Here is a 25,045-nt window from a genome sequence, read left to right on the forward strand (position 1 = left end):
TAATTTCATTTATTTAATATCCTCTCTAAAAAATACAACAAACAAATGCACATGAACAGATCAAATCACAAATTGTCGCCCACACTCTACTCTCAATAATGAAATAAACAATATTGCTGTTGTTTGCACCTATATAGACTAATAACATTCTCAAGATGATTTTTAGGTCGTTTTTTTTTAATACTAAGTATCTCAACAGAAATATTTACAAAAGGGTGTTAGCTACTAGTTTACAAAGAACACATGACAGATTAATTTGCTGCAGTTAGAATTAAAAAAATACTAACAAAATCATACAAAATCACTTAAAATCAACATAACAATGGCAACATTTTATATAAAAAGCTAGGTTACTAAATAGGAATATAAAAAAAAAATGTTTTAATTGCTTTTTTGATAGTATATTAAAGAAATCCAGGGTGAAACACCGAGTAAACTGTAGAAGTAAAGTTAGATACAAATAAAACATGAAATAGCATTATTGATATTTTATAAAAATGTTTTATATTGACATTTAAACCAACACTGATACAGTAACTTTAGGGTCAACTATCATGAGGACAGTCTGGTGTCATGAAGATAGAGGTCATGAAGCTAGAGATTATGAAACTAGAGGCCAAAATACTAGGTCATATGGGTAGAGGTCATGAAGTTAGGTCATATACCAAAGAGGCAATATCCTTTATTACAACCAGATTGATAATTTGTAATTATTAAATTTTTAATAATGATGATTACTGTATTGTGAAATTACTGCAAATACATAATTAAATTATTAATATATTTTATGATTATCATTGATAATGAAAATATTAATAACTATATTATTAATTAACAATAATGATCATACAATAACTAATCAATGAAATTAATGATATGGGGAAAATATTTTAGTACTAGCAATTATTTGTATTCCGTCATGAAAAATAGCTTGTTGTGAGCTTGATGCAAGTTCTTTACGACATCTCAAGGATTTTATGTTATTTATGGACAATGGCTGAAATAAATAAATATGCGAAGAAGTGCTTTCTCCATCATTGCTGGTTAATGAAAACATGTGTGCAGAGAATAAAGAAAAGGTTACAGTGAAATCAATTAATCGTTGGTTTCATTTCAAGATGGCTTGGGCTTGCATAATTAACTTGCGAATTGGCTTTCGTAGGTTATGGCTGCGATTCTTCTCCACGAACTCCGATAACCTTTGACACATCCCTGTGACAACCCCCGGAAGATGTTCGCGAGTCAGGACGTTGCTTGGGTCGATGGCAAGCACGCATTCATCTAAATAGCTGGAGGTAAATTGGGAAGAAAAAAAAACCAATTATATTGACACTGTTTTCTGAGGATTAGGAAATATCTAGAATAATATATTATTTGTTAACAAAATATTACATTAGAAAATAAAGCAAAAATGACAGATTTAATTCTTTGTAATAAGATAAGGAAATGGCAGTGGGCTGAAAAATAGAAAATAGACACAGAATATAATCAACTGGAAATCTATGTTTATTAGGCAACCCAAATAGGGCAAGACTTTTTTCATACCTTGTTTAGCGAACCCACCGACTGCCAAATATGGTGATTTGAATAAAAATTAATTTTTTTTTTGGCCAGTTAGCACACCCTTCATGAGAAAATAGAAATTTCACATCTATTTTTATTACGGCCTCTGTTCCCCGGAAAACCTCCTAAAATAAGATCTATACATTTCTTCCTTAATTTATAAAACTTAAATTTAAACCTTTTATCAATCTCATTACTACATTTTAAAATTCATTTATAATATTTTTTTTATTTTCTCACCTAAATGGTTTTGACAAAAACATTTTGCTAAATAAGAAAAAACCATTTTATTTTAATTTTTTCAGCTGTCTCCGACGATCTTGCGAAACAAGGTTTAAAAACGTCTCACCTAATGGACAGGGAATGGAACAAGAAACACATTTTTAAAATTATTTGGCCCGAGATAAAATATTATACCTATATTTGATATCGGTGTCTGTATCCAGTTCATGTGATAACTGCTGAAGTAAGGACAAAATGACTGGTTGGTCAACCGGGCAAGGAACCTGTCCGAATAAATCATCCGGGCTAAATGACTTGCATGCAAATAGCACTAAGCGAAGATCAGATGCACTGAGAGCCTAACACAGAGAAATGAAAAAGAATTAATAAAAAATGACAAGAAAGTATTGAGCATTATATAATAATAATAATAATATATATATATATATATATATATATATATATATATTCACTTCACTGAAGGATATATAATATTTATTTTGGTAATAGTACTTATTATTATAAATTGAATGTAATAATGTTAATATGTGTTTTAGTGATAGGATACACGTTTTATTTGTATTTCTGAAAATATGCAAATCAGTTGTAGCGTATTGCCTTTTATGATGTTATACAATGTTATCTTGATTTTTGCCATTGTACAAAATCATGATACATAGTTATTTACCTTGTACTTTTTGGGTCATCTGTGAGGAAATCACAGGTGAAACAGACATCACTTTCAATAACAGAGAAAATACATTTTTAATTAACAATTCTCCTGGAAGATTTACTTATTGATTCTGATCCTTAGGCTAATGCCTTAATAATTTTTTCTAATTACAATGTAAGCATTTTTGGACTAACCGTCTGGAAGGCCTCATTGATGTGACCTTGGCTGAGCTGTTGAGCAATCTTTGTCTGCGTGACCTGGAGATCAATCTGTGGGAGAGGTGTCTGCGAGCGAATAGCAGCACTAATACTATCTTGCACAGTCACTGAATGGTCCTGTAGTGCTACTGTTAATTCCTCCTTCACTACTTCCTTAATGCTGCTCAACATACTTTTCTCCATCCTATAATAATAACACATAGTGCAGTGACTTTCCAGAATGTCAGTAAAACTTAAACTGACCAATCAGGCCTTTTGCAGAAAGTCAGTAAAACTATACTGACCAATCAGGCCTTTCCAGAATGTCAGTAAAACTTAACTGACCAATCAGGCCTTTTGCATAATGTCAGTAAAACTTCAACTGACCAACCAGACCTTTTCAGATTGTCAGTAAAACTTAACTGACCAATCAGGGCTTTCTAGAATGTCAGTAAAACTTAGCTGACCAATCAGGCCTTTTGCAGAATGTCAGTAAATATTAACTGACCAATCAGGCCTTTCCAGAATGTCAGCAAAACTTAACTGACCAATCAGAGGCAATATATGTAATAGGAGAGGCAAAGGAATACACACATGCCCAAAAATTGACACTCAACAACGTTACTCTATGAATGGTTGTCATTTTGTGTTTACAGAATCTAAAGCACCTTTCACATAGAGCTGCAATACGGTATTAATACCGTTTTTCGTGAACGCCGGCATTCTATGTGAAAGGGTAAATACGCCTAAACGCCGGCTTCGGTTAGATTTCCTCGAGACCTAGTCAAAATACCGCATTAATACCATAGTGGTTCATTGCCATCTTGCGCACTAAAGCATAACAAATCGGAGGTCAAAGTGCAAAACATTTTTGTTGAACGTGCGAAGAGTTGTTTTTAGATCAGGGTTGTCAATATAAAATTGAGCCCTCTTTATTCACAGACGCAAAATACTCCTTTCGCGCAGGACCCCTTTAAGACAGGATACGGTATTAATACCGGACTTTTACTAATTGTGTGAAAGGGTCTACACCGGCAATAGTGGTGTGACTACGGTAAAATTGCGGTATCTCCTGTCTGAAAAGGGCTTAAGAGAAGGGGACTTTGCAGAATGTTGAAATGTGTATTTATCATTATTTGTGGAATGGTTTATTAGGTTCAGAAATTCCTTTGGTCTACTACAACACTACCACATATATCAATCAAGTAGGCACCTCTCTGCATTAGGTTTCACTATCGAAGATGCACCATGGCATTTATTATTATTACATTGTTAGCTACCTCATGCAAGGGTAGAGATTTGGTCATGAATGGCCAATTTCCATCCATCCACTGATTATATTTGGGCTTGACGACCCCGTCTACTTAAGTTTCAATCCTGATTCTGTTTCTTTTTTCTTCAATCATTTTCCAGTCTGGGTAGCAAAAGTGCCATGAGAATGGTGGACACCACCGCTATAGAAGTCTCCAGAATGATGTCATTATTAGAGATAATATATTTTGAATCAATGTAACATCACGGCATTGTACCATGCTATATTGCAGCAAGTTTATAATCCGATGAAGGCAGAAAACCCCACTAGACCATGAAGTGAAATATCTACCATAGCTAAATACTAGTTGTTACGGCTAAAAATAGAATCATGGTACGATCCAAAAAGGTTGCATGAGAACATCTTGCAAGATAGTATAATACATACTCCAAGTATCGAAATACACGCCATTTTGTCAGGATTCAATATTTCGACATTAATTATGTCATCATCACGAATCAAGAACGTCTTGCATTTGGTATAAATATAAGAGATCATTATTTAGAAATAATAACCCATTTTAATGAATGAGAAGCTTTAGTTTGGTAATTAAGACTTCCTTGTTGCTTTAGTCCTGGGGGACTACTGGTTAAAAAAAATTTATGATTGGTTTTCAACCTACTTTTGAAAATTATTATTGAGGGTGATTGATCAATGAATTCAGGTTGTTGTTAGCTTCGCATGATAACCCAAATCTTAATCAACAATTGCCATAGAAATCAAAAACTGAACGCAATTTAAACTAATGGACTCAAAGAGAGCGATTGATGGCCTTGGGTCGTCATTATCAGGCCACAGATTGAATTGACAAGTATTTGACAATATCAATCAATTTGATAAAGTGAACAATTATCTGATGCTGAAATATATATAATGAGACCACAAATATATTAAAAACGAATATGTAATTAGCCTGTTAAAACTAGTCAGTAACAGGCCCTTATAACAATTACAATCCGACTAAGTCATTTATTTTGTATATTGATGTTTTGGGTCTAATAATTACCCTGCATCTGTACTAAAAATAACAGAAATAACAATATGGATAATAATGGATTTATATCAGAACACATATTCATCAAATTAAGTATGAACTTAAACTTAAACTGGGTCATTGTTGATTTACAATTAGCTATCCATTAGTTATTCAAAAAATATAAAAATAAATTAATTAAAATAACATTTTTAAATTAAAATATGAATACCAAGTGCAATATGAAAATTTGTTGGCATTGTACAATGAAAATGCTGATAGGTTTAGTTAACTGAAAGTAGAAATGATAAATAATTTGTAAAACAAGTTTGTGGGCTAAAAGGAAAGACAATACACAAATAAAAAGTGCCCTGTTCAAGGACACTATGCAAGAGTGGTGGCATCAACAGGGGGCCTGGGTAGGGTGAGGGGCCCACAGGACACATATCGGAACATTGGACACCTGTTGGGGAACAATGCTTTAAAAAAGCTCTTTTCGCATTCTGAGTGTGCAATTTCGGTGATCTAAGTGCACATTCTGAGGTTGGTGTTGAGCTTGGACATCTCGTCTGGGAATCTGTGGTTCTTTGACTACTAAGCAAAACAAGAGTATGTGATTCAACTGCATCTTTAATGTTATTTATCTTTTTAAGTCATTTAAAAAAATTATTACTGAAGTTTTACTATTATTCCTGTGACCACACTAACCTTTCTAGGCTTTGGTCAAGCTTCGCACCAATTTCTTCTTGGATCAAAGACGAAGTATCTATATGTAGCTGGGCAGAGCTTTCTTTGAAGTTCGCAACTAAGGCCTTCAACTCTGCAACAACCGGATCCTTGGCATCCACATGTTTCTGTCGCAAGTCTTGCATTTGAGAATCTACATGCTGTAGGTCTGTTAAGAGGAAAATGTGACTTTAAAAAAAAGAATTTCTTTAGTGACATTTACAAATTATTAAATCTAATATTATTCTCTTAGCTGCCATCAAATTGTATTTTACCATTTTCCATAATTGAAGTTGCTAGTGAAAGCCGTAATAATTGTCTTGGTCAAAGGTCAAATGCTATAAAATAGTTACAAGATTCTTCCTGCCCATATACTGTAGTTCAAATTTTAAATGGAAAAGTAGTTTTTCAATACCAACAAAGCCAATTTATGAACAGGTTTTTAAGTAAAAAAATACTCCCTTTTTTAAAGATTATTCTCTCTGCTGAATAAAGCATAACTATTTTCAAAAACTGTAATTACAATAAAAATTATTTAAAATCTTGGTTCATTTTTACAGATCCAAATGTCTGTTGCCAAATTTGTTATTATTTTTTTAGGGGTGGTGAGGATGGAAATGCTTAATTGTTTTTTATTTATGAAGTATAAAACAACAAGTGCAAGTTGTTTGGATGTCAGCACTATCAAATTTCTTTGACAAAAAAAAAAAACTGATGTATGCCCATATATAGTCATGATGTGCCTATATATGGTCATGATGTGCCTATATATGGTCATGATGTGATGTCATCATGACCATATTTAAGCATGTCACATGTTCTTGTCAAGCAAAATTTGATAGTGTGGACAGGGCTTTAAATTGATAAAAAGAAATTAGACGGTTCCACAGCTTATAAATTTCCAATGACAAAAGAGTGAAACACTTACGATTTGAAAAAAAAAAAAAAAAAATTGCATTGACTAATAGCCAATTTAAAAACACTTGTGTCAAGGTAAGTACGATCAACAGCTTCCATAGCAACGATGCTCAGATAAGAGATTGTTCACAATTGGCTGCGCATGCTAATATAGCCATTCTACCAGTCATTTGTTCTCCATACCCATTCAGAAGAGGACAGATTTGATGAAATTTACTATTGATGATTAATGGTCAATAGCAATCGCTTGAGCGGCAGTGATGGATACAGACTCCATTAATAGAATGACAAATTTTTTGTAAAGGCTGATGAAGCAACTTAGCAGTAATAAATCCTCATCATTTTAATGGCCTTAAAAATTGCACTTTGTAGATTAAAGCTACATTTAAGTTATACTTCCATGCCCTTTGGCGACAGTTTTTTTTACCGCTTTGTCTCTAGGCAGCTCTCCTTACATTTTGTATTTTTAATAGAAAATAAAACTCAAAAAACATTTAATAATAATAATGATATGTCGTTCTTATATAGCGCTTAATGCCTTAACAAAGCTCTAAGCGCTTCATTTAATACTTTAAGTCTACATAGTTTATCTGTCTTTAAAGTAGTAAACTAGTCTTTAAAATACTAAATGTTTTTTGAATTTTTTTTTATTCTATTACATCAGACTAGTACGACTCATCTATTTTTATTTGTATTTTTAATGTTTGTACTGCTGGTATGAAAAAATTATATCAAAATAAAATAATATATCTAAATTTTTTTATGCAAGAAAAAAAACCTCAAAAATCAAAACATATGGGGCTTCTTGACATCCCAAATCCAGCATCAGTTATTAAAAAAATGGAAATTGACTTTTTAATATATTCTTATTCTCCACATCGTAAGCTGGGTCATTTACTGCAATTGTCTTTACTATTGTCAAAGTTATGAGTAAAAATATTATGGGTTCTATGTATTAAAGTATACAATACTTCCACATTCTTGTGTTAATTATTCAGTTTAACATTTAGCAACAGTACGCTGGATTTGGGAGAATGCCTCATATAATTAATTAATCAATGAGAAAATGGCCAATGTTGGATTTGAACCATGACTACATGGTTTTGGTGTTGAATCACCACTGCAATGCCATTTGCATACCTGCCACACTATTCATTGGTGCCACGCCCCCCCCCACCCCAAACAATTTGTAAGATGGTAATTATATATCCTAATTCCTGTGCAGTTGCTTTAAATAAAAAACGTTACTTTTAAATTTCTAATGTACTGTATATTTACCTCACAACCACCACATATATTTAAGTTACATTTTAATCAGTAGGCCTACAGACTTTACCATAAAGGTCATGGTATGTTGCTTGTTTCGCTGATCGCATAACGTCATTTGAGTATTTAGACAAATGACACATGACGAAAGCCAAATCTTTGACAGAAAAAGGCCATAACAGAAAGTAAATTTTACATAAAAGATATGTTTGTACAATATTTATTTTAATAGGCCTTGGTCTTTTTTGCCCAGCCAGGGCTAGGCCTAGGACGAATCTAGGTCTAGGCTAGGCCTGGTCAGACTAGGGTCTAGTAGGCTAGCCATAAAACATCTGCCAATTGAAGCCTATGTCATAACCTATTATTTATCTTCATAGTTCATTATTATTATCATATTTAAAACATTGTTTATTATCTAAAAAGAACCTAATTAAACATGTATGCCTACTATACTACTGATCGAATAGTCTAAAAAAGGTCGAGAGACGGCTAGAAATTTCTAAAAATAGGGACGTCCTGATTTTTTTTTTGGTGTTTTTGACATCGGAAATTGGGACGATCCCGATTAAATCAGGACACTTGGCAGGTCTGCATTTGCTACTACCACTCACTTTGAATTGTGAGTGGAGTTGGTGGTTAAGATGCATACCTTTCAATCCCAGGATCCTGGGTTCAATTCATGTTACGGTTAAAGGATTTTTTTTTCTCATGGCCAATATCAATTCCACTTCCTAGGCCCCAACTTACATTCTCGTGTACCTGACTCGAAGGCAGCATTGACCTGGGACAACATGTTCTGACAGCTTCTTTCAAACGCTGGTAGAATGGAAGTGTGAAACGCATCTCTATACGTTGACTGGATCGTATTTGATAGAGTATTGGCTGCTGCTTGACCCATTGCTTCAGTTGTTGACTGTCGGCAAGAAAAAATTAATTATTTAAAAAAGAAAATTATTTCCATACCAACTCACAAAAATAAAAACCTTCAATTAAAAGTTGACATCAAATATATATAAAATATATAGATATTTATGCACAAACAAATAAAATAATAAATGCATATATAAGCTAAAAAATCCCAATAATTTTTTACTTAAAAATGGTTAAACTGTCCAAAAAAATATCACAGTAGTTATTGTATCTCACACAAACACTTTTAAATAGACCTCTACGCATAACATCAACATGTCAAAAGGGTAGATTTAAAAGCCTTTTATCGGGTACGGCTAGACACATATAAATTATATATATATAAATATACTAATTCACAATCAAAATTCATAATTTTATAAAGAAAAATCCTATCAGAAAGCATTCTACGGTAACTAAGCAGCTCAATGTTAAAATCATAATTATGATCTTAATAATCTTAATAATAAATCTTAAAAAATTTCGCTGAACATTATCAATCCGGTGAGTTTGAACTGGAGAAATAGAATTAAACGTTTAAGTGCAGTAATCTGTAAGTCTAATAATGGTTGTATATAAAGACAAAAGAGCTGATCCATCCCTGTCTCTTATACACATCTAGATGTGTATAAGAGACAGCACTAACTGCCTTGACTGTTTTGTCCAATTTCGTGGTTACCGATTGACGCAGTGTATGTGATATGTTATCCATCAGTTTATCTTGTTTCTGTTTGTCTTCCTGTTGGCTAAGCTTCATTCTTTGACCTAATTATCTATTAAGGATCATCAGATAAGTACCTGTCTCTTATACACATCTAGATGTGTATAAGAGACAGACATCAACACGTCAATAGGGTAGATTTAAAAGCCTTTTATCGGGTACGGCTAGACACATGTAAATTAAATAAACTAATTCACAATCAAAATTCATAATTTTATAAAGAAAAATCCTATCAGAAGGCATTCTACGGTAACTAAGCAGCTCAATGTTAAAATCATAATTATGATCTTAAAAATCTTAATAATAAATCTTAAAAAATTTCACTGAACATTATCAATCCGGTGAGTTTGAACTGGAGAAATAGAATTAAACGTTTCAGTGCAGTAATCTATAGGTCTAATAATGGTTGTATATAAAGACAAAAGAGCTGATCCATCCTTTTGTTTCTCTCGATCATGCCTAGCATTTAATATAATCAATACTTTAATATTTTTATATATTATTTAAATATTTATTTAAGCAAATAAAACAAAAAGGAAGCATATGAAATTTAAAAACAAAGTATAAATAAAATGAATTGCCTGGACATACAGCTTTAGAAAATTCCATTTGCTATTATGACAAGAAGGGATTTTATGACACAAGTAGTGACATGCAATCACGCATTTAATAAACATACATTATTTGTTAGTGTCCGCACCCAGGGTCATAATTCTTTTACAAAATTTATGTCACGTTCGCAATTATCTCTATGAGTAATTTACTTCTTTTTTATACCTGTTTTTCCCCCCTTTTTAATAAAGTGCAATTAATGTTTATGGATATTTTTTATATCTTAATATGTTTGCTTTGAAGTATATTGAGCATATTGATTTTTATAAATCATTTTTTGTGAATTTCAATTTTTTTACAATAATGGTGATGTGATGGTAACTTAAAGAAAATAAATTCTACATCATTCTTTTTAACATCAATCTTTTTCATTAAATAATAATTACAATAAATAGGGGTGTCCCTGAATAGGGTACCTCTATTGAGGGGACACTGGCCAAGAAATGTGAAATTGTCCCCATAATAGGTGTCTTTGGCATGGTTTTCGTACAATGATGACATAGATTCTTTGTAATTATATTTTAATTGCCCTAAGAATGAGTTACAGTTGTATTATTACCAATTTTTTACAATAATTTGCAATGTAAAAACAATTCATTATGGTATGAAATAACAGAAATATTATCAAAATAACAAAAGTTGCACATGTTCCCGATATTATTTCATGATTCGTGTGAAATGTTAACAACCAAAATATTCTTTTTTTAATTTGAGCTTTCTATTGGATGTACAAGATAGCCTTAATAGAATAACAACATAAAATCAGGGTGCAGGCTGTAAGGTATATACACTAGACAAGAATGGTCAAAATGAAAAAGATTGTATTATACGAAATACAGAAACACATGCACTAGACCTACATACCAATGTCCATTCTAGATATTGAGAGGAAAAATTCTGGTTTAATGATTAAGTTTATGGCTCAAGAGGTGGCAAAATATAAATTTGAATGAATTTTTACACTACTGTAGATTTTTTATACAATAAAAAAAAAATTGTCCCCTTAATAGAGGTTAAAATGTTTTGATTTGACCAACTGGCACACTCAGAAAGTATCCTGTCCCCTGAATAAGGGTGCACCAAAGGAGGGGTTTGACTGTATTAGATGTTTACCAGGGAAAAATCACCTGCTTTTTCTGAAAAGTGTGTTGCGTTATTTAATGTCCACATGGCCATATTTTACACAAAATCAACGGCTTAAATGTCTCATCTGAACAGGTGTGCTATTGGTAACTGATTCCAACCTCAAGCTGCAACACAAAGAGGTTAGCGGACACAACCAGAGACAAAGTTCATGTGAAGATCTCCACGCTTCAGTGCACATGCAGTGGACACCACCATTGTAGTCGACTGAGCAAAGTTCTCATTTCAAACAATTATGTATCCATACATATGTTAACTTACTCTTGATTTGACAAGTTTAGATATATTTTCTCTCATGATGTCGTTGGTCGCCGTGATTTTATGGCTCACCGTCTCGTGTAATCGCTCACCAAGTGGTTGTACCATTTTCTCAATCTCTGCAACAATAATACGAAAATTCCAAATTATAATATGGCTAATATGAAAAACACAAGGCCCTCCTATGCTCCTTTAAAAAATTCTGGAATATATTTTGAATACTACAATTCTTACTATCTGCATTAGAATGAATATATTTGGTGTAAACACCATAAATAACCCACGAAAGTCATATTTCCAGTGGGGTCCTTCCGGTTGTAATTGGACAGTACGCCGGGAGACAATCCCCTACTCTTGTCAAGAGTGTACTGCGTTCTTTAACATGCACACTGGCCACATTCACCATGGGACAAACATGTTAAACTTCTCATCCGAATGATGTTTGTATTTCAGCTTCCAACTGAAACACAAGAACAGTGATGGGAATTGAACCAGGGACTAAGAGATCTCCACGGTTCAGTACACACACAGTGGCTACCACCAGTTTAGCCGACTGGACTATGTTGTTCTGTCATGATATTTATATTGGTATTGTAGCTTACTCAGTGAAGGAACTGGTCTTATGCTAGGCCCTACTATTATGCATTTGTGTAAATCATCAGATATTATGTGGCATGGTACTATAATGGTCCTTCCCGCTAAGCCCCACCCCTTGAATATTGTTGCTGATTGGTCAGTTTGTAAGTTTGATTGACATTCCGGAAAGGTCCATTCTGCAGGTACTTACGGGGCAGTATATTCTGCTGTATTTCTGCCTTGACTGTTTTGTCCAATTTCGTGGTTACCGATTGACGCAGTGTATGTGATATGTTATCCATCAGTTTATCTTGTTTCTGTTTGTCTTCCTGTTGGCTAAGCTTCATTTTTTGACCTAATTATCTATTAAGGATCATCAGATAAGTACTATGCCACTTCTTCTGTAGAAAATATAACATATCTACTTTTTCTTTAAATAATATATTAATTTCATACAAGATTTTTTTTGTATTACTCTATTGGTGTCAGAAGTTAATTGAGTTTAGGTGCAAGACAATTCCATAGTTTTGGAGCAGAAAAGGAAAAAAAAGTTTGCCTGTATGGAATACAACATTCTATGTACAGACTACATGAAAGAGTTTGACTGTCTTCTGGAACATACAGATAATTGTTGCAAGATGGATGAAAAAAATAATTTGGAGCACATTTATAAGTGGGAAGGATAATTTTTTAATAGTTGAACATTTATGTTTTGGTAGCGAATGAAGGTCTTTTAAGGATAGGTGAACAGGCCTAGAAATTTATTTATTAGCCACTAGCATCCTATTGCTAAAATTTGCTAGTCGTGAAAAATGTAACTAGCAAAGTAAGTAGCTCAACTAGTAAAATATATTGATACCAACCCAACATATTATTTATATTGTATATACAATAAATTGTATGAAAATAACAACTAATGATTATGATATACTTCTATTGAAATTTGTGTGTATGTTGTAATATAATATTTTCTGTTATGGTGAGTGTAGTACAATATATATAGCCAAATGAGTGTAAGTAATTGATTTCTATACCTTGTACATCTATTCATTGCAGTTTCTAAACATTTTTAATATGAAAAAAAAATCACAGATACAAAATAAAAATTGAATAATTATATACTTATTTTAAAATTAAATTAAGTATATAATATATTAAATTTTTATTTTGTATGACTTTTTATTTATATTAATGATGTGCCTCTTACTGGAATTTTTCAAAATAATATACTGTAATATAAAATAAAATTTTATTAATTTTATATTAATATCATTTTGAAAAATTCCAGTTTTTGTAACTTTTCTTTCATATTTTATTTTACTTAATTTGTTTTAATTACTAGGCTAATTACAAAATATATTGTATAGATATTCCAACTAGCAATCATTTTTTTTTGTATTTGCTGGTTTGTGAATGTTTACCTAGCAATTATAACAAACCTACTAGCAAATTGCTAGTTTGCTAGTGCGAGCCCTGGTGAATAAAAGTAAATGTAAACATATTTGATCATCTTACTAAGTAAATCAAGGATTTAATTGAATGCTCTGGGGTTCCCAAGTGTGCAAACCAGAAATCAAGAAAGGATACGCTCCGTGTCGGAGAACTTGGTGAATATAGATTCCATTCTGGTGCCCAGCCCCTTTTCTAATTTATCTATTCTGGATTTGAGAGACTGATTTATGCTATTTGAAAGCTGACTTCTACTCATCTCTTTCCTTAGCTGCAGTATCTCCTCTTGTTGTTTATCTAATCTATCACTTATTTCTTTTATTCCATCTGTTACCTGCAATAAATATTAACACAAAATTAATAATAAATATTTAGGGTTGGTCCAGAAATTTTCAGTAGGGGGTCCAGAAAAATAGGGCATTGTATAGATGAGATGTGTATAAGAGACAGATAATGGTCCTTCCCGCTAAGCCCCACCCATTGAATATTGTTGCTTATTGGTCAGTTTGTATCTGGTGGGTGGTGATTAGCTGAAAGGATGGGTAGCCTGGAGTGTTTAATTTGTTACTGACTGAAAAAAAACCATAATTGATGTAACTGAGATAGTACACCAAGCTTAGCTAATCATTCTGAATTTTCAAGGCCAATGTATATTATATACTACAGTATATTAACATTTATTTACAATAAAAAAAAAATGGTTGGGCAAGGTACTCACACTGCTTAGATCTATGCAGGGCTGTTCAGGGATTTGTAGACTTCTTCTTACTGTGACTTTCGGTGATGCGTGCTTACGTTTCTCTTTCTTTAGACGTCCTAACAAAGTCTGATCCTTACTGGATGATGACACATCTGCGTCAGAACTGTGAAGGAAAATTAGGGATTTACTCAGAAAAGAAAAAAAAAAGATTGCTATTACACGGACCCGAGAAGGCATAAGAAATAAAGGCAGACATAGAACCACCAGAAGAATACATGAAAAAGAAAGAAATGCATTTTGATAGTGAAGGTGTGTGTAGAGTAGTTGTTCTCTGTGGCTGTATGTTGTTACCTTGTATCACGACCTCCGTTATCTTGAGCGTGAACAGCACTAGAATCTTGACCTTCATCTACTGTTGATTCAAAATCATCTGGAGGAAACTCGTCCAAACTTGCTTGCTTCCTAGAACGCAAACAAAATCAAGTATCGGGGTAATCCACGTTAGCTCTTATCATTAAAAATAAAATAAAACTGTATGTATATGGGAGTAGATATGTGAACAACAAATCTACTACCATCCATGGCAGAGCACAGATTTCATGCCAAATAATGCTACTTACATTTCAGCTTCTTGGTTCTCCTTTGTATCGGATAATTCATCCTTGTCTTCAGTACCAGGTTTAGCAAAGTCCGCAACATCATCCTTGTTATCCAACTTTTCATGCATAGTTGGCGTTGATTCATCCTTCATGACCTCCTCTGGTGCAATATCCTGACCAAGAATCGTGGCCACTTCAGCACTTGAATCTGACAGCCTCTTTTCCAGAAGTCTGGATTTTCCTCCGCCACCTGATCTTGAGCTCACTGGTGTGCCATCGTAGTCAGCAGGTGACAATGGCAGTGGCAATGAGGATGGAGTCAACAGAGATGCAGATTCCGGTGTTGGATGTAGAGACGAAGGAGTCATGGTGAGGGAACTCTCTGGAGTCATGATCCTTGTGTTATCAGAGGATGACCTGGAAATCAAGAGTTCATCAACAGAGCTGTTCATAGCAGTCACCTGCGTAAAACTACTAGTACTAGAGACACTTTCACCAACAGCAGAAATGCCATCATAAGATTGCTGGCGAGGACCCTTCATGAAGTCTTGCGGAGTCATCAACACTGGCTGACTACTAGAGCGAGTAGATTCGGAGGTGAAGGAAGCAGTAGCAGAGTTTGATGGCGTTAGATGGTGATCTCCATCCAGAGGTGCTTGTGTTTCAATTTCTCCTTGAGAGATGTCAGCATCGATGGATTGGTCCATAAAACTCATGTCAGACAAACCATCTTGTAAGGCTGTCAACAGAAACCAAGACCAGAATGAAGATATACTCTTTATAGACATATATTTTTAACTCAAATATACAACCATAAATTGCTCATTTCAAAGAACCACGCAAGTTATAGACATCTCACCTATATCATCCTGTGACAATGTGCTTATGGATCCAGATACAGATTGTACAACTGAAGACTGTGGTTGGAATCTAACTTGAAATTCTTGCAAAGACCTTAAGAAAAATGACAATTTCTAATCAAATGAAACATCGAGACATTCTTAACAAAAATAGTTATTTTCAGAACTCTCTACGTTGTACCACAACCAGGGGCGGATCCAGAATTTTTCAAATGGGGGGGGGGCCACAACAGTTTCAGAATAGGTAATTAAGAGCACACGACATTGATATGCATTGAAATTTTTAAAATTTAGTGGCAAAACAGGGGCACCCCCCCCACCCGGGTGAATAGGTAATTAAGAGCACACGACATTGATATGCATTGAAATTTTTAAAATTTAGTGGCAAAACAGGGGCACCCCCCCCACCCGGGTCCCCTGTCCCCATGATCCCCTACTGGCAATCCTACTGGAATTATTGCACAAGCAATAAGTACTGTAAAAATAATGAAAAAATATCATAATTTCATTTTTGGTATTAAAATATTGTAAAAGCCTTGCTATGTCACATATGGGGCTTGCTATCCCAAAACCAGCATTAGAAATCAAAAAATAAAAATTGACTTTGACAATATATTCATATTCTCCACATTATAGGCCTTAAAATGATGGGTCATTTACTGGAATCAGCCTACGATTGTCAAAGTTACGAGTAAAAGTATTACAGCTTCCCTGTACTAAAAGCATACAATACTGCACATTAATATGCTAATTACTCAGTTTAAAATTTAGCAACAGTACGCTGGTTTTGGGATGCAGAAACCTAAAATAACAGAATTTCTGAAGTAATGTACTTAAATTTTTATAGTAGAATTTGCTTACTTTGTGTGAACACAAAACATTTTGACGACTGTCCCAATACTACTTTCGATTTCTCCTGAAAAAAATTGACAATTTCAAAAACTGATAATATAGTTCATGATCCTGTCCTCTCACATCATCATAGAAACGCGGTCAGGGAAGCACAATCGTATGCTTTTGAATTTAATATGCAATAGGCTATATTGAGTCTGTTGATAGTGACAGATAGTAGGTATGTAGATACGGTGTTGTCAGTCCAATCAGCAATATATTCTGTGAAAATTTTAGCATGTGCAATAGTAGCACGCCCTCAGGAAGTGCGAAACGGTTTGGTTATGTTTCTCCACTGAAAGTTAAATTAACAGGAGTGGAGTTGAATAGCTTAGTGGTTAAGATGACTGCCTCTCTAATCCCAGGGTCTTGGGTTCAATTCCTGTTATAGCAGGACTTTTCCTCAAATAAAAATAACTCCCTAAGCTTTATAAAGAGACTATGATCATATTATTTCATGTATTTAAGAGGGCCCCTGAATATCAGCCAACCTAGGATACGCTGGAAGGGTCATCCTCTATAAATATGGTTTTTAACACCTTGGCTGCCAGCAACCAATATACTCGTCAACGGGTGTTGCTAAGGGTACCAGGGACGAGTATACTTAATAATACTATAATACTTATATTTATACTAAATCGGGGTAACATTCTAGCGTTTATAACTTCTTTGTTATACATTGTGGAACAACAGACTCAACGGCGGGTAGTTCGGGGAAGATACACCTAGACGATAACGTACATGTGACGTATGTATGTTTGTTTGTTGTGTTATGTTGCTGGTAGTACACTCGAGCGGCACAAGTGGTGGCACCCTTTGAACATATACCAACCCATGCAAAAAAGAGGACAAGATAACTCACACTTGGCATAGTCAATAAAACGTTCTATCACAATGCCGTTGACGAGTATACTCGCCCCCTAATATTTTCCCGCCAATTTATTAGACACATCATTTTGATGATATATGACTAGATAAAATTTCAAAAAAGTAGGTTTGTATATGTTAACTTGTTTTGGCACATGGGAAGGAACCTTCAAAAAAAGGTCTGGCAGTCAACGTGTTAAAAGAACAGTTTACCTGAAAGATACGTTTCATCGTTATTATCGTACTCGGCGGTGTGTTTGAACTTCTTCTGGCTGGCGTCGACAACAAAGAAACTGAGCATAGGTTGGGTCAGGAGGAACTCCGATATGGAGCTAATGTGGGCGGTGCCCACTTCTGCGTTCTGGTAAATTTGCAATATATACAGCACCTTATAAGAACAAAAAAAAATTGTAAATGACAGATAACACATATTATAGATGAACAATTAAAAAAAAAATCTTTAGAGCTGTTGCCGTTCGTAACTCTCTGGTTATAATTAATTCATGAAATACCGTAAAGAAGATTTGTTGTTAATATCACAAGTTAAATTTTATTAGTCAACAAAATACATTAGGTCTAGGCCTATCTCACGATTCGGAGGACCTAGAGTAGAATTTACACTAGACTAAGGCGAGAGATGGATGAAGATGCATCTGCATAGTCTTGAAACATTATATGAGTAACTGTAGCCGTGTGCAATCTATGTCTATAACTGAAATATCTTTGTGATAGCTAATTTAACACTATTCCCGTGAAGACAAAATTCCAACGTTTAAACATCTTTAAATGCCCTCTAAAGATCATAATTTTCTATTTTTTCTTATGTTTGGGAGGGGCGTGGCCCTCAGCCAATGGGCAGGCTTCCATTTTGGATGGCCTATTTCGTTTTTCTGGCTAAACCCCTGCCTACAATAATGCTTGAAAATAACTTCGTAAATTTGCAGAGAATAATATATAAAACAGAAATTAAAAAATAGATGTAAACAGCAAACAGATGTGTAAGCAAATGCCAGGCTGGTATAGGCCATTCTTACCTTTCTTTTAATATCCGACATAATTATATATGATGCAGTCAGGTCCAGCTTAGCTTTTAGGCTGGGGTAAGGCTGAGGGGTGGGACTAGAGAACACTACAGTTTGCAGACAAGTCCAAGTAACTGTACACCATATTTTTAGCTCACTGTTTTGGTTGGCACCAGTTATCAGAAATCTCCAGAAATGAACACTAAACAAGGTAAAACAAGTTTGGGTCAATAAATGCTTTAGGATCACATTTGTGAGTTTGTGGTGTGAAGGCGTCTTTGCATTATTTGTTATTCACTGGAAATAAGCCCCTCTCATGGGTTAGGTTCTACTGTCAAAAATGTAATAATTTCTATAATGTCAGTACCTACCACTAGTGGTGCTCATTGTGTTATAAATTATTTAAAAAATTCAGACAAAGATATGTTTAAAAATAATTATTGAAATTGACAAGATTGGGAAAGGAATAATGGTCCTGAGTTTTTACAGCCCCTACAACACATACATATGTTTTTTTCTCCAGTGAATGAACCAAACCAAACTTACTTTGGATCTTGGAACTTATGATTGTCACAGAATAAGATGGTGGATATGGCTTTGCCATTGTGAGGAACCCACTGGTGAAGCCTCCGCGGTGGGTCATTGCCTTCCCAGTAGATCTGCCAGAACTTGACACTACCGTCAGCACTAGCTGTTGCCAAGACCGACGCATCTGGCGCTATTGCAATATCGCTGATTGGCTATAAGAAAACCAAAGCGTTAAAGATTTATTGGTGTCGAGAAGTAATCTGTCCTCTTTGGCCTTATTATTTTAATCAATTTTGGAATAGTAAGTTAATAAAGGATATAAAGTTTGAGTCCCAACACATCCATTGAAAAAATTAAGTCTTTAGAATTGAATGTATAATATGGTTAGAAAAAAAAGGGTCAGAAACAAATTGTTACTGCATTGCACTTACTAGTACTAGTGGTAGTAATAATAGAAGTAGCCAGGGTTTGGTTGTAGCATGGTGGTAATGCACTTTTTTGTTTCTTTTTCTGGTGCTTTTTAGAGTCAAAAAGAATATAATGTGACTAACCTTGGAGTGTCCGTCCAGCACCCTTATTACTCCTTCTGTGACATCAGATACAGGTTTTGGCTCTTTTCCAAACTTTTCGGCTATCAGATCTATATCCCAGACTTCGGCCTGAAAATTAAATATATTAGTAATAATAATAATAAATAATAATAATTATATAATAATAATAATAATTAATTAATAATTAATACTACTAATAATAAATTTCAAAAATAACAATAATCAACAATTATTGTTACTGTACAAGATAGTCCTTTTACTAAAGTCAAGTCAAGTCACCATAATCATTACTTTTGAAGATTATACCTACAATGTTATCATGGGTCACAGCTAGGATTCTACCGCCCTCTTCATTTGAGACTGTGGAACCGGTTTCACTGGGAGCTTCAGGAATGTAAGGGCACCATACAACTCGGTGGAAATCACTACTAATATTATTTCCATCTTGGGTTAAATTCACCTTAAGCTCAAACCTACAATCTATGTTAAGTAACTTAACCAAGTAGAAGTTTACACCATCCACAATAACTTTAAACTCCTTAAAAATGCATGATTATGAATATACAGGTCCAACTCCAGTTAACGACCACTTCTGGGACCAGGCTTTCCATAGTCTTTAGCAGGTGTGGTCAAAGAGTATAGAACTGTAAGATGTTCAACACTCAGCGTTTCATTGAAACGCAATCCTATCTCAAAAAGTACTACCACAAACTAGAGGGCGCACTTCAAAGAACATAAAAAGTGTTCATATCAATCACATTCTGCGTCAATAGAACACATGTGGGAGTTTCTAACTCTATTTGTATTCTAATAGTGGTAGTACTTTGTTTTTCGTTTCATTGCATGCATGCAAGTCAAACTTCTTGCAATTCTATAGTACTGTATTTACTTTGGTCTCTAATTACAAAAAAAAAAAACTACCACAAACTAGAGGGCGCACTTCAAAAGAACATAAAAGTGTTCATATCAATCACATTCTGCGTTAATAGAACACATGTGGGAGTTTCCAACTCTATTTGTATTCGAAATAGTGGTAGTACTTTGTTTTTTGTTTCATTGCGTGCATACAAGTCAAACCTCTTGCAGTTTTATAGTATTTACTTTGGTCTCTAATTAGAAAAAAAAAATTAATTAATTAATTTGTTAATTTGGGACTACAGAAAAGTGGTCTTTAACTGGAGGTGGTCTTTAATTAGAGGGAGAACTGTAAAATTTTCCTGAATGGTCCACTAAGGAACTACGGTAATTAAACTTGACATTGTAAATTAATTTTAAAGGATACTCTAATTTGTCGTTAACATCTTGTAATTCATACACAGTAAGGTTGCCCAGCTTGTCAATGCAAGCTAATACATTTGAACTGGTATGCGCAAAAGCTAGATCTGAGACTACGCCAGTGAATCCCTTGATCAAGGCTCGGGTTGAGGTTTTCCTATTTAAAATACGAACACCATAGCCGGAGGTAACTGAGAAAAAATAAAGAAAACATAAAGGAAATATAATATTCATAACAACAATTAATAATACAAATATTTCAATTTGGTTATTAAAGTAGAACCGTTTCCTTTTTAAGGGGACACACCTATTAAGGGAACATTACCTATTAAGGGAACACCCCTATAAGGGGATGCTTTTATTGGTCCTGAAGGTGTCCCCTTAATAGGGGTTTTACTGTATTCTGCAGGGATCAATTCTAGTATGCACATACCCACTGGTTACCTTTCCTTCTTTTAATGCAGATCCTTAATTTCCTTAATGATTCCTAATCAAAATACTATTAATAAACACCATAATTATAATAGGTTTAGATGAATTAAGCTTGAAGGGAAATATAAATTGAGTAAAAGTAATTTCATGCTTCAACGGTTTTGAAAAAGGAAGTACACGAAAAACAGGACGTAAAATGAGACAAACAGACAACAAATATATGCAACCAGAAAATACAGGAAAATACAAAATCGGTTGTCACATAATTGCTTGAATTGAAATAAATGACTATGATGACAACCAACCTATTGAGGTGCAGACAGAAATATAAAAATACTACTCCATTAGTACAATTAAAAACTGAAACCAAATATGGGGATAACTAACTACAGAAAAGCAACTTATAAATTTAGTTGTAAAATTCAGTTTTCTGAATTAATATAAAACACTGCCCTCTGGAGGTGAGAGATAAAGGGAAACCAACAAAGAACAAGAGTACAACGACCTCAGGAAGTCAAGTAAGGGAAAGTAATAAAGATGGATGGGAAATGCCAATCAATCACTAGTTAATAAACTAATATAAACAATACACGTTATGACACACATAAACATGACATTTTATTGATGCGGCAAGAATTTATTATACCTTGTTTACAGTGGCGTAACAAAGAGGCTCTAGCCGCTGGGCTAAGGCTTCTTTGGGCCATACTAACTAACACACAGTTACACATGAAATAGCAACAGAATAATATACACATTGATGTGAAGCAGATTGAATCTTGTAACTTACTCAATAGCATATATGCTACATAATTACTGCTGACTGCAATGAGGTTTCCTATGTAATACTTATGCTCCCAGTCATAGTTCACTACAGGTGTTATCTTTACCTGCGGAATAAAACAAACATAGAAACATCGCCATCTATAGGTTTCATATAATTTTTTTAAATAACTAATAGAAAATAGCCACATCCACCCTTGCTGATAGGCAATTTAAAGGGCGGCACACACCAGTTTGGCCGAACGTCGAATAAATTTCAGCTCTGAATTCGAGCTTGATAATGCTACACTGTCTGTTGATTGTCGGTGGCAATCTAAGGTAAACCGACATGGTGTGCCCGCATCAAAACCTTGCAGTTACAATGGAATTGCACCGATAACCTTTGGCCAATGCAGAGTGTGCCTAGCTCACCTTGCTACTTCCAGGTGTATTCACATCTATTGCGGAGTTGTCGCTTGACACGATCTGTACATCTCTACCGTAGACTGGGCAAGAATCACATGCGTCTTCACCGCTCAAGTGTCTAAACCAATCAGAAGAAGGTTATTACAATTATGTATATTACATGATAAAATGTTCCACCAAGTAGGCAATATTGAGTGTCTAAGTAATTCCTTAAAGATTTAATAAAACAAGAATTTATACAAGAATACATCAAGGTTTATCAATCTTTTATATTCAATCAATTGTCGTAGGGGGAAACAGTCCAGGGAAAAAATGTCATGGGGAAAATGTCCAGGGGGGGAAGTGTCCGGGGAGAAAATGTCAAGGGGCAACCAGCCTATATCCCATTATTATATAACAACAATACAAAATATAAATAACATATATAATATGTAGGTGAAATTCAATTGATGAAACTGACATAGAGGAGTATCCGTGTACTAGCAATTAAAGGAATATAATAATTCTTCTTACATTTGCTGTTTAGTGTTCACAAGAGGAGTTGAATCCAAGAGCGAAGCGTCCCCTCCACCGTTGGAAGCCTGTCAATTAGAGAACAATCAAACATAATCAAATTAAAAAATCATCCACAGAATACCATGTTCTTAACCTTTGTATAACTAGGATATGGTCTGCTTGGTGGGGGATGGGAGATGCACAAATAATGGAAAATTGATTGAGCATAAACAATCACATTTTTAGAAAAGGAATATCTCTGTCAACACATTATTAATAGTCAATTTGAAATTCAGTCAGGAAAACTTGATAGTTATGTAAACTAAAGTGCAACACTGACATGGAAAATATCAGTATGTTTTGGTTTTTTACTAGTTTTACAAGTGCAATGACCTATAATGTACTATGTGGTTTCCACAGAACTTACCATGTTTTCAATTTGCAAATTATCTTGTTCTCTAAAATATATAATAAATTGAATCATCAGCAAAAAATATATTAGAAATAACAACAGAACTATTATAAAAACTTCATTAAGTTATTGTTCAAAATTCAAACATAAATGGATCAGTGTGCACCAATTTATCTTGCATTCATGTGCAGCGTATCTTAAAGTTTTGTTTTTTTTTATAATTTGTTTCTTACTTGTAATGATCTTCAAATTGGTTTTTGTTTTCTGTTTTTGATGCTCTTACATCTGAAATAAAACAATAACAAGGTTTATAATAGAATCACACTGACAGTAATAATCTTCTGTGCAAACTCAAGACTGTACTAGTAGCCTACATTAACATTGCAGCTTCCTTTAAAAGTTCATTTCTTTGTTTACCAATAGTAATAAAAAATTTTGGAAAACAAACATCGAAAATGCTGTCTATGATATATCATAGACAGCATATCATACCATACCATAATGCCACTCCTTTCAATCAACCACCAAATTTGGTTGCCAGCAAATAATAATAATATAAATTTTCATGCAAGTTTAAGTATGTAATTCTTAAACCCTTCTAATGTATTAATGACTAAAAATTATGTGTTATGAAATTTTATTCCTCATGATGACATCATCATTAATGTCGAAATATTGAATCCCAACACAATGGCGTATACGTATTTCAATACTTGGAGTATGTATTATACCTCATCTGAGATTAATCAGTGGACCTTCCGGTTTATGAAATTTAATTTCCAAAAGGAATCTAAAAAAAGATGATGTCAGTTTATCAAAGTTTTCAGACTGTCCAAGATATGTAAATTTATAGTAGGAATCTCCCAATTTTCTTTCACATTTTTGCAGTTTTTTTTTTCTTTCCTTAAAAATCTACTGATAAACTCAAATTAAATAACTTAACATGATTTATGAATCATAATGTAATAATAAGAAAATGTTTGTAAACATGGCATTCTCCAAACAGAAGTGTCTGTCATACCTAACTTGGACAGTCTGATCAGATTAGTCTGTATTTTCTTAAATGGTGCTAACCTCCTCCTGCCGAGATCAGGGAGATCGCTTCCAAGCAATTATGAATCAAAGTCAACAACGATATCATTCAATTATTTCTTCATTATTTTGCCTTAATTTATCATCTTTAAAACAGATTCTAAACTCTCATGTGTGTTGTACAGAACACGTTGAACGATATGAAACCGATGGTAGGCTAGGCCTAGCCTCGTTGTTTTGTTTTTGGGGAATTTCCAAATGAATCAAGAAAAACTGTACGGAAGTAATAATTATATTAACCTGACCCACGAGAGCATCTAACCAATGGAACGGTGAGATAATTCCATCCGAAAATAACAATATTAAATGAAGATGTCAGTTTTTAAATTGTGATGAAACTAGGCCTATCACCTAGGCCCTGGCCTTCCCTACTGTTTTCAAAGTGCACCTCGTGTCGTGAATCAGGCCCCTAGAACAACTTTGTGCTGCATGCTTGCAGCATCTTCGATTTCGCTCGCTCCCGGCCGATGAACGCCGATCGCATGTTTATGGTAAATATCTCTCATTTTACATATACACATTTAATTATTATTAATTTACTATTTCCTATACAAAAATATTTTATTTGCTATTTTAAAATATAATTTAATTATTTATTATTAAAATAAATTTGTA

At 33.9% G+C, this 25,045-nt stretch overlaps 2 protein-coding genes across 7 annotated transcripts in view; one reads left to right on the plus strand and one right to left on the minus strand.

Moving 5' to 3' along the window:
* Positions 1-24,898, minus strand: LOC117123464 (enhancer of mRNA-decapping protein 4-like). Of its 5 annotated transcripts, none has more exons than XM_033269383.1 (25): positions 24,819-24,898; positions 23,572-23,623; positions 23,354-23,384; positions 22,945-23,012; positions 22,438-22,549; positions 22,034-22,133; positions 20,819-21,002; positions 19,847-20,009; positions 19,537-19,644; positions 19,004-19,197; positions 18,470-18,659; positions 17,649-17,823; positions 16,539-16,593; positions 15,677-15,771; positions 14,839-15,556; positions 14,570-14,680; positions 14,237-14,381; positions 13,657-13,852; positions 12,281-12,424; positions 11,497-11,612; positions 8,598-8,763; positions 5,649-5,835; positions 2,653-2,860; positions 1,981-2,144; positions 1-1,289 (listed from the first exon to the last, which is right to left on the minus strand). In XM_033269383.1, the coding sequence occupies exons 3-25, from the start codon at positions 23,354-23,356 to the stop codon at positions 1,109-1,111; spliced, it is 3,783 nt and encodes a 1,260-aa protein (XP_033125274.1). In that variant the 5' UTR covers positions 23,357-23,384; positions 23,572-23,623; positions 24,819-24,898; the 3' UTR covers positions 1-1,108. The 5 variants fall into 5 exon arrangements, with proteins under 5 accessions (XP_033125274.1, XP_033125275.1, XP_033125273.1 ...); XM_033269384.1 differs by having other exon boundaries at positions 24,803-24,898; XM_033269382.1 differs by having other exon boundaries at positions 24,671-24,892.
* LOC117123466 (DNA repair-scaffolding protein-like) overlaps positions 24,807-25,045 on the plus strand; it is a 29,828-nt gene continuing 29,589 nt past the window's right edge. For both annotated transcript variants that reach the window (XM_033269387.1, XM_033269388.1), the window contains exon 1: positions 24,807-24,921. The gene's annotated coding sequence lies outside the window, so the exon portion shown is untranslated. The remainder of the gene's footprint in view (positions 24,922-25,045) is intronic.

This window comes from Anneissia japonica, unplaced genomic scaffold, assembly GCF_011630105.1.
Source record: "Anneissia japonica isolate Jap-2015-1 unplaced genomic scaffold, ASM1163010v1 scaffold287717_len1600092_cov198, whole genome shotgun sequence".
NCBI lineage: Eukaryota > Metazoa > Echinodermata > Crinoidea > Comatulida > Comatulidae > Anneissia > Anneissia japonica.

Bases quoted from the DNA above. Each gene is read 5' to 3' on its own strand.
- LOC117123464 (XM_033269381.1), bottom strand. From the start codon at position 24,479: ATGATATCGTTGTTGACTTTGATTCATAATTGCTTGGAAGCGATCTCC. The intron at 15,772-16,538 runs GTAAGCAAATTC...ATTTTTCTTAAG, and splicing joins ATGTTTTGTGTTCACACAAA to GTCTTTGCAAGAATTTCAAG. The intron at 11,613-12,280 runs GTAAGTACCTGC...TTATTGTTGCAG, and splicing joins ACAGCAGAATATACTGCCCC to AGATTGAGAAAATGGTACAA.